The 14,639-nt window shown below is 39.7% G+C and overlaps 1 protein-coding gene across 1 annotated transcript; it reads right to left on the bottom strand.

Moving 5' to 3' along the window:
• Window positions 1–8,050: 8,050 nt before the first annotated feature.
• LOC111270318 (uncharacterized) lies at window positions 8,051–13,816 on the bottom strand. The gene is made up of 4 exons (XM_022850480.2): window positions 12,870–13,816; window positions 10,556–10,765; window positions 10,103–10,277; window positions 8,051–9,908 (listed from the first exon to the last, which is right to left on the bottom strand). Exons 1-4 carry the CDS (start codon window positions 13,194–13,196, stop codon window positions 9,640–9,642), a joined length of 981 nt encoding a protein of 326 aa, XP_022706215.1. The 5' UTR covers window positions 13,197–13,816; the 3' UTR covers window positions 8,051–9,639.
• Between the last annotated feature and the right edge of the window lie 823 nt (window positions 13,817–14,639).

Raw genomic sequence — 14,639 nt, 5'->3', positions numbered from 1 at the left:
CAAGCGGAGACGTATACAAGGACAAGAAGTAATGTTATTCGTGGCGGTAAGTAGTGCTTAGGTTACAGCTGATGCTGCCATTGGCATATGTGCTACGACTCGCGCGAGAGCTGTCCCTCTTGGCTTGATTTAGGTTTCAGTCGATTCGAGCATTTGGAAAGTAACGTCCGTTCCAGTAGCGAAACATTGGCGCCCTCACCGACAAACAGACCCGACCCCACCCCACGAAAGCGATTCAAGCGGACGTTTGCCCAACTTTTCACCAGGAACCTTCTTGGTTACATATATGTCTATCTAACTACTATTCGCACTATTAAATCGCGCCATGAAATAATTACTACGCCACACCCGTCGATGGATAAAGCGACAGTTGCAGGCGCTGTCGCCATCTTCGCGTCCAGCATATTTGAGAAAAGAAACACGCATTTTGTCGACCACTGCGATTCCGCCACTGTGAATTTTAACCAGAATTGAACGTCGAACGGATGCCAGCAACTCGTTACTCGGAGCTATAGAGCGGAAGCGGCACCCAACGCGACCACAATGAAAGAACAGAAATGACTACAAAATACCCGATGCGCGCTTTCTTCTAAGTAACAGAATCACTCTTCCAGAAAGTCTATAATAGCTATAACATTTTGTGATACATTTAAAATATGGTCAACTATATGACTCGTTTGCTTCATTGAAGCTCGGGCAACGACACAAGTAACGGTTCTGCCGCATTTACAGAGCTAGGAAGGAAAAATCGCAAAAATAAAAAAAAACGTAAAGTAAAGTATCGACAGAGGACATTTACTAGCATTGTAATATTGTGCTCGTGAATAGCACGTTTCTTTGTTACGCGGGGCAACGGGTAGGAGGGCAGTGGACTCAGGGAAAACAGGCGGGAAAGGTTTGTTTATTATACATCTTGACTAAAGGTGACTCGCTGAAGGGCGGGACCGCAGAAGATAAAAGGTAAACATGATTTTCATTTAGGAACAGAGTTCAGCACAGTTGCGCTCGGCTATTAAAGACTTAATTTAATTATTTTAAAGTTAAAACGTCTGCAGAGAACGATCTTTTGTTGAAAGATTATTTCATTTACTTGTGTTACAATGCGACCATTGAATACACGCCAGCTAAGAGCTAAGAACAATTGATATTCCAATACTTGTGAACTTTTAGAATGTACATACAGGTTATATCGAACGACAAACCCTTTACCAAGGACTTCTTAACAAAACGTGCTAAAGAAGATGTCGACTCAGTGGATAGTAGTATTTAATATAGGCATCATAAACGATATGACAGGTAAGTATAGGCTAATATTTAATTACTGTATATAGTGTTACAGATTATCTACTTAAATAGAAAACAGTACGTCGTAGTAATTAAAGCAGGATTGGAATTTGATAAAAATCGAAAAACGATATATGTATATACAAAACATATCTGTGTGATATACTTTTGGCTTCGACGTCCCACCCTAAAACCTCCATTACAATCTCCCTTACTTGTCCTCGTTATAATGTTACTATTGACCTTGTGTATTTGTCCAGTGGTGGACCTCAGTACTACTACTAGCTCAACCAACGATTACGATAAGCCTACCGTATAAAATAGTTTTTGACGAGTGAACACTTTTTTTAGTTAGATCGAAATTGAAGTAAGTTGATAAGGTCTTAAAGCAAAATTGCAGGAAAAAAAAATTAGGAAGAAAACACTCTATAGAAACCGTTTTTCTCAGTTCAATTCAAAATCAATATATTTTCCAACACCAGAACATGGTCATAAGTATTTTTCTCAATTACTGATTCAGTTGGCAGCTCGAAGCTTTGTATGTCTGTCTTTAGAAAACGTTTGATCGCCACGGCTCAAACAGATGAACTCTCATTTTCTGCAAAAGAACAATTCTCACCTGACGACCACAGTCGAAGAGGGACCGAGTCCTATGAAACGAATGGCCATTTGCCACTGAACAGTTGGCTAGAAGAAGCCGTCACAGAATAGTAAACTGTTATATATATATATATATATATATATATATATATATATAATAGATAATCCGCGAAACCAGTGTTTCCCTCGTGCGCTTCCTGAGGAAAATATCTATAAAAGAAACATAGATACTAGACGTATGGAACTTTTGTAGAAATCGTGACAGAACATCAGTGTTTTTGTTATTTCAAGAGGTTCCGCTTTGATTGCACGAAAGTACCACACCAATTGCGTACTGAGAAACATTTTCATAAAAATATTTAATATCTGGCTGTTGTGCTAGCGTTCGTTACTTATATAACAATTGTTTAAATCAGATTATCATTGCCCTTCGTTACTCACAAAAGTTAACATTTATACGGTCGTATGGAATAATTATCTTTCGCTTACTGGTCTTCATGGCTGATCATGCAAAACTGCACTATAGTACTCCAGATCACTTTAGTGATTCAATGATAACTGTCCTATATTCTATATTAGTAATCTCTATGCAGGTGATTGATGTGATGAAAGATGCAGAGCAGGATGGGGCAGGTCAGATCCATGGTTTCAACAACGAAGAAGCAATTAGGAAGTAAGTAAAAGAAATGCAAAAAACATGCCTGTGAAGAAAAACAACAAATATACCACCAATTATAATATGTTTCGGTGTTCCAATGTCTACATTGTACAGCCTGGATTACCGTTATCGTGCATATCGATTATTATTGAGTTTCTGTCCGTCACAAACTTGCACTCTCACCAATTAACGTATGTTATTGTTTCGACCCTTCGTTGCTAATGATCTCTGAGTCGCCAGTCACATATACACACATTGGTAGCAGTAGTTGATTGATACGTTATCCGTTTCGCCTGCATATAGGAACTTTTTATCTATATCTGGCGTATTACTTTTTCAAGCCACAGAGACAAACGATAGCGCATTGAGAGAATAGCATAAAGGTCCACTATTCTAGCCCAATGTATGTGCGGTCAGCCCACAGAAACCGCTGATATGAACATAAGTAACATGATTTGAACAAATCAATCGATCATGATTTTACAAGGCAAGACACATTCGTGTGAAGTGACGTGAAGAATGAGTATGACATACATACAGCAATAGCGTCCATGAATGTCTTCCTATAATGGTTGGGTTCCATTCTATTCTCATGTCTTGACAAAGATGGCTTGTGCACGCGATGTCCCTGAACGTTTTCTATATCCTTTTTTCCAAGTTATACAATTGAAATTATACAATTGGAGACTCCTGTTTTATATTTATTGTGATAAGATAACTAATGGCTTCGTAGTAATTTCTGCCTCCGGTGCACGTACACTGTGCCAACATATACATATACAGTACTATCCCCGAGTAAGTCCAGCCCGTTGAGTTGCCGTCGCTACGTTGTCTCGATGAATTATAAAAAAAAAAAAAAAAAATATGACTAACCATGATTGCACCGTAATACCGTAACCTTCACAGATGTATTATTATTCATGCACTATCGTGATAAGTTGTGACCAGTTCGACCAATACATCGAAAGCAGCAAGACTTGGTCAGCATAATGGACCGCATCCTACCTAAATGAAGGACGCGTACGCAAATATTAGGTTTAGAATACTTGTCACCGAGTATAAGTTCGCTTTTTATACGCTATGGGTCTAACGTTTTTGCGATTTCGGTAATTCCAAACAGAAGGCCCCGTTAAAAGTGTTGGCTATAATGTCCAGCGACGTTATGAGTGTCTGTGACTGTGAATAGATACTGGAACGCGATTAAGTATTCAAGCATTTCTTATGGAGATGCCTGTTGCAAAACGAGTGGATTGCCAAAACAAGACTCGTACTCGCGGGCGATCACAGCCGTGCAATGCGTACCAGCTAACGTACCAGTATGTTGTCACTGAGTAAATTTGGCTACCGAAAGAATCTTCTTAGTGTTTAATTCAGTTACTACCGCAGAGCATCCGGTTGAGTGACTACACTTAGTCCTAGACTGGTTAAAGTTCCAGCGCAGAGCGCTTCTTTGCTCTTCCTTTGTGGAGTCGTAGCTAAGCTTACGCCTCTGAAGAATCATAGTATACGTTGTCATTTCTTCAAGTTCCATTTCGTATTTGCCCTTCATCAACAGAAATCACGAGATTTCTTCGGTCGGAAAATGCCACTTGTGTTACATTGTAGTTAGAAAACAGTGTTGCATTTTACGTATTTCATTATTTCTTAGTTTTACTATAATTGTTTTATTATTCGAGCATATACTCACTCTATCCTTCCTGCAAAGATTTTACCACACATTGACAGTTGTAGACAAAGCCTATAACTGGGTTAAGAGTCCTTGTGAGTTGTTGAATTTTCACACCCGATACATGCGTAAACACAATGAAATATCACAAATCACAAGTCGCAACGCACAACCAGAGAAAAGTCAATCAACCTGTAAAACAACTTGTGGCCTAAACGCAGCACGAAAAAAGGACAAATAATAGAACACCAGCGTTTTGTTATTTAACATTATTTACGAACAATAGTATATATATATATATATATATATATATATAAGTAGATTTACACATATTGTTCAAGCATCAATAGCAATACATTTAAAAATACGTCTAAAAAGGCCCGGACACGAAGCGGAGATTACGAATAAAATAGAAATCTTAAATTTCTTGCAGTGGCAAGCTTTTCGAAGGGAAAGAGGCTCTATTAAAGACCAAGTATACTTACGTACTGATTCGAATTGGTTCCGTCTTCTATAAAATACGGTCAACGGTTTTATAATGTAAAATTGTCTGTCTATGATTCTTCTAATATTCCTAAGGGAGGACCTACTCTTTACCCTAGAAAATGTATTCTGATGGTGCGAACAAGACGATATCAACGTTGGTGATCCTCAATATGCTGCTCTCTACTCCGCAAATGGAAACGTTATGTTTGTAGTTATCATAAGAGACTGTACCATCTACAATACGCAAACGATGTCCCGGTCTGTATTTCTATCCGTCATCGTTTCATATTGAAGAATCTTTTTAGAAATTTAAAACGTACATACTACTGAGAAGTCTGGCTGCCTTACATAAGATGATATATCGAATTTGTCAATCAATGTGTACGATCGATACTTTTTTGAGACGCAGCGCGAAACTGTAGACCCAGTAGAAAAGCTTTAATCCTTGTTTCTATCTAATTGCTTTATGAAAATTCCGATATGCGTATGCGTGAACGTCTAATAGTATTCTTAAATATTTCAACATGTATCGCAAACAGGCTAATATTGAAACGGAAAGGACAGGTAACGTATTTATGAAGATATATATATTGGTTAGACTTCGAAGTTATGCATAACACTTACCTATCAACATGAAAGCGACTCGAGTTAAATAGCTATTTGTGTCTATAAAAATCATTACATAACTACCGATAGTTAAGGCTTGAGCATGAATGGATACTGCAGTGCGCTACGTACACATCGAATATATTTAATAATGATAAAAGGCATTGCCTCGAAACTCGCTAACCGTTATTTTGGATGCCTTAGCAGCCATAGATTCTTGACTGATTTTTTAGTCATGAAGGAACGAGTGTTCGCCGCTTAGGTAAATTTATGATTAAAGGCTTTGTCAATCTAAACAGTTAATCATTCCTCATGAAAACGCGCATATAATATACTTGATAGGACCCATTGGGCACTATCTTGGAGAAAATAACTATCACGGAACTTATATGGGTTGTTCAACCACAGTGGAAAAACATTATGTACTTAAGAGTAAAACGGGGTGCCGCCAGCAACGTTAAGCGAAAAGAACCAACAGAAAAGTCACCACATAAGCACATAAAGCCGGGTCAGGTAAAATGTCCTTATTTGATTGGCATCAATGTCGATCGTGATTCCTTCTATTCCCAGGAAGCCCACCCGGATAATCCCACTCGTTGCACAGCTAGTGCGTAACTTCGATCCTCAGTCCAAGGGGTGCGAAGGCCCAGGGGCCTCTCGATCACGCGGGCAGGCTTAAGTTCAGCAAACGATCTTGCCTTATAACCGGCGGAGAAAACAGACCCTACTGTGGGCTTGACGTTGGTCAGAAATATCGGGAAGTTAAACTCAAACTCAGCCGCCAAAGCCATCCCGCTCTACATAAATCCGTTGAGGATTTTCTCTTGAAGCAATCAAAAATCGAGCTATCTGGAAGCAGGAAGCGGCCAACCAACAAGCTTCCTGGTAGATCAGTCTGAGCTGTCCACAGTTATCCGTTTCTCGCTTTGCGCTTGTGTCTTTACTGATTTATATATCGTTAATAAGTTATAGATTCAACGTCCTCCAATCTCGGAGCTTATAATACTAACCTAATAGCGTATACTGCTCCTTTTGACTCGAAAGATCTACTGTGATATTTCAAAGGTAAGTAATAATTTATTTGAGCAGTGATTTCTCTCATTGAGGAATATCAAATACCCTCTCGTATTTTTTCAATATTTATTTATCTATACATTGTTACGAAACACAAGCTTCTTCCACCATGAGCATGTTGTAGTTTCATTGTCATTGTTTTTATCTTAACGGCACACGTTCGAGTTTTTACGCGCAAGTGAAAATGTAACACTACGGCATGAGGGGAAACTTTCGCATTCGCGATATGATAACGTGAGGGACACGACATTGTACCAAAAGAGCTTTGTCTTGTAAATAGATGTCCAAGCATAACATCTTTCTAATCAACCAGGACTCGATGTGTCGTATCTTGGGCATAAGCATGAATCTTTAGATAATTGAAGATAGTCGCCTTTTTCTTTATAACAAAATATTATGCCTCCAAAATTAATAAGGTCAATTAGAATTGTTAAAAATAGAATACTATTATTCCGAAGCATGTACTCCCATCCTTAGAGAAAATTGCGTCGTTGCAGAGGACAGGAACCGAGTGCTAGCTAGCACCATGACTTGTGTCATTTCACAGTCATATTTCCAAAGCATCGGAGCTATTCAAGGGAATTGTGTAAAACGCTTATCGAAATGGATAACTTGGAAGATCGAAGATGTAACAGTATCTATTTTGCTTGGCTCTTATTCTCATAACTGAGTTTTCCATACGATTCGAAAATGAGTGACGCTGATTCTGTATTACGAAGTGTACATTCGAGAATTCGACAAGGGCATGTTTTTGAGACAACGGTCAAAAAGGGGCTATTCGGAAAATCCAACTTTTCATGACGCCGAGCCAAGGTAACTGAATGAAATGGCACGTTTATTTTGTCTTTAGGTTGTATAGTACCTAGTCGTGAAAAAAGTGCTATCTGGCTAAATAACAAGTAAAATTTTAAATTGCATGATCATTGTGCAACAATATTGATTCGAAGTCTTTTTTCCCACATCTGTACAGGGTCTATACATTTCTTAGAAATTGGATAGTTACTACGATGTGCCTCAGCGCAGCGGCATCACCTAACACTCTGCAATATTGGCGCTTGTCGACAACTCACATTGATTGCGAAGTCCACACAGAGTGTATTAGATCGTTCCCTAACCCTAAGCAAAAACATTTTACTGATCTAAAATCTACGAACTTCTATAATAATAGTATGACCGTGATAGTCATATTATCATAATCATATTATTCCATATAATTTACATCCGTCAATGTATTGACACTTGATTATTATTCCAATTCTTTTTTTTTTTGTATCCGCGTTCCATATAGGAATTATTTTTCTGCAACAGGGCTTAAACCTATTTTTGCTAGCTACAATTGAGAAAATAAATACTTAATAGAGAAGAATAATTAAAAAGATGTTTAGTTTTCTTTGCGTCAGATTCGATGCTATTAGATGTGAGTAAGATTCGTAAGTTAAGCTTAGCAAGTTTTGCTTTTGTAGTTTTCGCGGTAGCAAAGGTCTTCTTCGAGGGAGCTTGGAGAAAAGCGAAGTCTTTGTCCATTTTTGCTTCCTAGCGCAGTATTGCGAATGTTTTGGGGATCTCTGACTGGTTATCGAATACACCGAGCGGATCCGAAAAATAGATTTCTGTACAGAAAATTTTCTATACTATGTACGATGTACCTTTAACAGTTAAGTGATAACACGGTTAGACTCTGTTAAACAATAAATACGTTTTTTTTTTTCTATTATTATTCCATTATCATTATCTTCTATTTTTGTTATTATTATTATTATTAATATTATAGGTACTTACAATATCAACAGTAAATTATCGTCTTGTTTTTTTCGCACAATCCTTTCTTTGTATATCACACGGAGACGGCGACTCGGTGAGGTTTTTCCCTAAATAAATCGTTTGTTCTATTTGCATACACACGTGACACTCTAACACAACCAGTGAGTAGTACATGGTCTTTTAAAATTAAACTAACCAAATAGGCAATCTCAACCTTCTTTTCACCTCACTCTGCATTGACGGAATTACTATGCCCATGCATATGTTTCGGTCTTATATGTTATTAAAAAGCAGAACTTTTCAAAGACGCGTACGAGTTTAATGTTGTACAGATCTGCAGCGCGCCTTGGAAAAAATTTTCACGTTTTCCCACCGTGGACTCCTCTGACGATACAGGATCAATGAATTTGATAGGTTTGTCAAGCTGGACATGCATAACATTTTGGGTTACCGTCTGTAGGATTTCTGAGATTTGATCATCTAGATTATTAATTGCTGAAGTCATGTAAAGTACCACCACTTAAAATGACAAGTCAAAACTACCGGGAAATAATTTTGTCATCATCTGTTATTGTTTTTGCGTCCCTAGATGAAAAGCTATATCGCCAAGATATATCGTTACTAAATGAAATGGTAAAACTTCTATCCGCTAAGCTGATTTGTCAGTTTCTCCGTCATTTGTAACATTCCCTCATTAACACTTATTTGGTTTCTGACGTTTGAATCCCAGCTGCCGTCCGCCTCTGTCCTTGTGTTCTTACACCGTGAGCCCTTTCTTAGTAATAAATATCGTGGGTATTATCATACTATAATACAAATTTACACGCGGATCCGTTAATGACCCGCAACGGTAAAAATCTCTATATCTCACGTTGTTTACTCGAATGATACTGTACGCCATAAGCATATGCACAAAGTGTTTGAGACAAAGACTGGGTTTACGAATGTGCGTGTCGCGATCCCATGATGAAGTATCGTTTTAATGTACATATGCAGAAAATACGGAAATAAACAACTTTTGTAACACGCCATCATTATCCAGTTCTAATGTATTCTAACGTATATTCTAGAGTAACAACAGTTGCTACGGCACGTACCACGAGCATGGCCATTTGATGGGGAAGGGGGTTACAGCTCTTATCTACTATAGAGGTTTTCTAAATTATTCTATCACAACATGGGCACAACACATCATCCTTAAGTACAAGCGATTTAAAGTAAGCTATGCAGAACTGTGCATACGACATCAAACGCCCACTCTGGAAGGCATGCATTTTTCAGTAGTTGATTTCGGATTGAACTGACTTGTTCGTTACTTCTGTAAACATCGAGTAGCATCGATAGTTTGCTTGTTTATCTGCATACATTTCTATATATACATATTGTCGGGTCTGTCATACAGGATGTTGGGTCTGCTACTTGAAGCAGGTCAAGCTCTAGATGGAAAGGGAGGTCGTGGGATAGTCAACTTCTCATATGTGTCGTTTCTTTTTTGTATATAAGCTTATGTACTTTTCTTATTGTTTCTGCTGTTGGTACGCGTGCTTCCTAACTGTGAAGACAGTTGAGACGTGTATGGTCCCGACGGGCTGATGGGTGAGATCGAAGCTAAAGAGTCGGAGCGCAGAAGCATGGGCTCATTTTGCACCTCCTGTGGTACAGCTAGTGCTAACCAACGAGCGCACTTCACAGAATTTTTACGCTGACCGATATCTCGTCGAAGATACTTCATCTGCTCAACAAAGGCACTTTCCAAACGCTTCTGCGACTTGACTGCAGCGACAGGGAAAGATGCAGAATAAGTAAAGTTAGCTGTGCTTGTCAACAGAGATTACGGAATTAATTAGATTAAGAATAGATTTTATTATTTGACGTTCGATAACGTCTATATAAAGCACACTATCCACAGTAACAAAAACATGTCGATTTCTCTTCCGTTAGCTACACCGGTTGATGTACATACATACCTGAAAATTTTTTCTTAATATTAGTGCTGTCTAGGTCCTGGCTGTTAGTAGGCGGCCGCATGAGTGCGAGTGCTCTACCCGAGAATAGGGATTTCAGTGACAATCGCTTGTGTGTTTTACTGAGAGAACCATGATGCGCGATACATTGGACCGATTTAAGCAGGAGCTCAATTACCTGAATAATAAGCAGATCAGAATATAAATTTATGACAATGTCTGCCATCATTAAGGATGCGTATGTTAATCAAGTCACAGTGACAAAACAATATATCTTAATAATTCGACCACAGAATAAGCCGCTGAAAAAGAAAAACGGAATTAAAAATGTGGACTATATATCATTTGCAACGAGCCTTCATCTACGTTCCACATCATAATATCTGATGGGTAGTTGTTTGCTGAAATAGAGTATACATCTCTTACTAACTAGCAAGTCTACTACAGTTTAGTTACCTTTGCGAGCTCATCCAAAACAGGAGACGCTGCTGGGATCGACGGCCCATGTTGGGTTAACCAGGTGATAAGGGATTTGGTGACGTATTTGTACAGCTGAATGAGAACCTCTCGAAAAAGCCGCTTGTCAGAGTTGCAGCCGGCGGCGAGTGGCCACAGCCGAAAGGCTTTCTCGATAACCGTTTTGGTCCAAAGGTAATCGCAGGCCACCTATGGAGAAAAACAAAGGGCAATGGAAACGGAGCTTAGAACTGGCCAATAAAAGACCAAAAAATAATGTTTTGTTCATCGACGTATATTATGTGCCTTCCAGCAAATGGTTCTCGTTCAATTCCTCCATTTGACTGAACTCTATATGGAGCGTATTCTGTCTTAATGGAATTAATTACGAGTTAGAAATGTCGGTACCTAGAGGTAACGATGTTTTAGTGATCTTTAGAAGAGCTAAGCTCTTACGCAAAGCGAAGTCTACTAGAATACCTAGACATTCAAAAACCGAGGTTAACAATGAAAACAGCTGTCATAATATCATCTGGTTGGTTCCCGACACTAATTTACATAATACTAAGCAAAATCTAAACATGTTTGCTACCGAGCTGCTGCTATATAAAACTCCAAGGGAGAGCATTTTCTCACTGAGGTTCTTCCTCTCGGTATTCATAGAGGCTAGACGAGTTCCTATTCTTAACGCTATAAAATCACTCATAAAGCGATGCGACTGGAGCCAACGAAAGGCCGAAAACACTCTGAAGATTTACAAGCAGGCAGACATTACAACTATTGCCCAAGATGGCAATGAGCGACGTCAACAGATGAAATAGAACCAGCTAGCAGGACGGGAATCATTAGCGTTAACGAAGCGGTATGACAAACACCGAATAACCATTTACCACAATTATAAAAACAATAATAATCATTTTATGCGTTATAGATTGAAATAAAAGACCATAGTAGGAGAAAGGCCAGTTGGCTCTTCGTAACGGATACATATTGTGCACACACACATCTATATATATATATATACATTATATATAGAGCTGGAATTCATTATGGATGTTTCACGGTGAACGAATGGTAAATCGTAAGCAAGAGTTACCGACTGTTACGATAGCTTAAATACGACCAACCACCAGTGAGATGGAGTCCGTTTGACGGGATGCAGTAATGCATAATGGCTTAAACGGATTCTAAAGCGAGATTCGCTAGGAAGAACGCAAGGGAAGTAAAAATGTGTCCTGTATTTTTCAACCAGTAGAAAATCAACTGTCACTTGGCCAACAATGCCAACTTAAAAATATCTAAATCATCCGCTGAGCGGGCTACTCTGAAGAAGCGAGGGCTAAATTCAATGCACCCTTAATTTCGTATATCATTCGAATCTGATATGCCACTCAATAACCGTTATTGCAAATTACGCAACGCAAACCTAATTATTCTTCCCTATATGGTGAGTGGTAAGTGGACTAGCGTAATGGGGTTCCGTCGGACAGGCTGACAAAGACATCGTCCGCTTCTGATCTGTAGATAGTTTCGTTTGATCAAGCCATTTACTATGATCTTCTGCCTGTGCGGCGTCCTTTCCGTAAAAGCTGTGTCAATACAACACTGTTTTGTTAGAGATGAGAGAAACTGATATCTCGTTTAGCAGTGATCGTACCGTCACGCTTTGCGCTAGCTTTGCTAATTAAGCTAACAAAATAGAGTGTCCGTCAATTTGCGACGCACAATGCCCGCTACGATTAGCCCTCGATCGCAGATCAGGCAACAGATTTATTTCAGAAGGAATGGGTCACGATTTCTCTGACACGATTTGACGTAAACGGCAGCATTTCTAAAGAGGTGGCCATTCATTGCACTCACCACGCGATGCCTGTTACAATACGGGATGCGACTGCCCCAGCTAAATTTGTAGCGCGAGCATGACGGTTCGAACGTACCGAATCTCTTGATACGGCCACTATCGATCACACGGGGAGTTTATTAAATTGGGTTCCGTAAAAAAGACTTATAGTTCTTAAGTGTCCTGTGTTAGAAAGCACTTTTTGAATAAGTTCCAGCGCATGAACAGCAAAAGCGTTTTTTTTAAATCCTGCCTTGTATAGTATCAAGTTTACGATTTCGTTAGAGATGCAGATCTAGTTAAGGTCGAAAGGTAATACCTTCTATATCTAATAATTTTTCGGAGCTACCACTGCGTATAGTAGTTACTAAGATGCTTCTATTATTTTCTGTGAGTTGAAACGGGTACAAGTTGCGCATACTATATAAAATGCTTAAATAAAGTGGCGCAAAAGAAAAGTAGAAGAGTACCCACCTGCTGTAGAGCTGAATTTACCATTTCTGGCATGAAGCGTGGCGCGACCTGCATCAGGAAGTGAAGTGACTCGAAACCCGTGTCCAGATCGTTGAGTATCGACATCTTGAGTTCGTCAAAGCTCCTACTGAAACGCCACATAACGATCTGCACTAAGTTTTCTCCATCCATGGCTACCAGCCAGCGTTCAAGACGGCTGGCGGCGCAATTGTACACTTTACGGGCCTCCTGCAGCAAATGTTTGGCAGGCGTTGCTGGTTTCAGGCCCAGTCGTAGGGCCACCAAAAGGCCCAAATTAGAGGACACCTCTTGTTCTAACACCGTCATCTTTGACACTGTTTTCTAGTTTGCAGCGATAGTGGCACACCCGAGCCGTCTGCGTCAACCCCTAGTGCCGAAAACGGATCGAGTTCGCAGGATAAGTTGCAGATGTGAAATCGGTGCCCAGTTTGCCCAGTGTTTATCTGTCTGCTAGCAAACCACTAGTACTTGAACTCTATTTGTCGAGCGTATAGTAAGTTGAAAGAAATTACACAACCGTGCAGTATGAATATAGTTTGTTCACGACCCCTTTCTCACTCGCTGCGACACAAACGACAGTATCGAGCCGCGCGGTGTGTCGGCTACTGTTAAGCGACAATAGACAAATGTCGTCGAACTTTGATTACCTAACACTCAACGGCGCTGCTTTTTGCCCTTTTCAGTTCTAGCGGCCGACTTCTTTCTCATGTCACTCTTGCTGTCACGTGAACGTGCTAGTGACAATGTGAACACTGTCGCTCGGACTGTTACGTTACGTTACAAGAGTACATCCATAACAATGTCTAATCGACAGATTGACAACGGCATACGACAAGAGTGAAACGATAAAGAGATACGAAGCCAGCTTCTATGTGGCGCGTTGTCCTTCCTGTTCAACGTGTAGAGGTTACATGAGTGCGCACTGTATGGAAGTCTCGGTCTTTAAACAAACCTGACGAAAGGGCTTGCCAACAGCCTGCCTCCGCCGCCGCAGCAGCATCCAGCCTTCACATCCTCCTTTCCCAAGGGAAAAGAGATACGTAGGAAGCACCAGTAACCTTAGTAAAGATGGCGCGCGAGCCATTGAGGGTAGGTGGTAAGTCCCTGTTATGGGTGGAGAGTAAGAGGTACAAACACTACAATTTCTACACATACATACATACAGCCGGCTAGAGCTGTCATGCGCGCAGTCTAGAAATTACGCATTAGGACTAACCTACAGGTCGAACGAAATGCTGTTAAGAGTAAGAGCGATTACGCTTAGAGCAATCAGAAACGAAAGACACGCTGTCTACAGACGGTGGCCTCTACTGCTCGTACTATTGTTATTGTTGTTGTTTTAAACAGTCAATAAGATCGAGCCGAGTGTTGATTTGCAGTAAACGATGATCTTTTACATTGCTACTGCTGTTGTTAGAGGTCTGCCAGCGATAACGTGTATAGGCAACTACGGACTTATGATGTATAGACAACTTGTCGAATGTTACTATAGAAAAATAGTTAATATATATTAAGTCTCTCGATTCTACGTATAGAAAAAAGGAAAAGTCAAACTTTTTCATAGGCAAGATTAAATCCTAGTTGCGGACCCGATACGATGTGCAGGTAATTGTTGGTACGATGAAAATCGTAGATATTGTTGCACAGTGAGGATAATAGCAATATTGATAGCAAAAACAGCGCAACAAAGAGATGCATAGTGCCTCCGAGCACGCATACATAAATAGACATATCTATTAATAGTATATA

The sequence above is a fragment of the Varroa jacobsoni genome, unplaced genomic scaffold, assembly GCF_002532875.2.
Source record: "Varroa jacobsoni isolate VJ856 unplaced genomic scaffold, vjacob_1.0 scaffold_1463, whole genome shotgun sequence".
In the NCBI taxonomy this organism is placed as follows: domain Eukaryota; kingdom Metazoa; phylum Arthropoda; class Arachnida; order Mesostigmata; family Varroidae; genus Varroa; species Varroa jacobsoni.
Note: the sequence above shows the minus strand (reverse complement) of the source record. Positions and strands in the feature narration are given on the sequence as shown.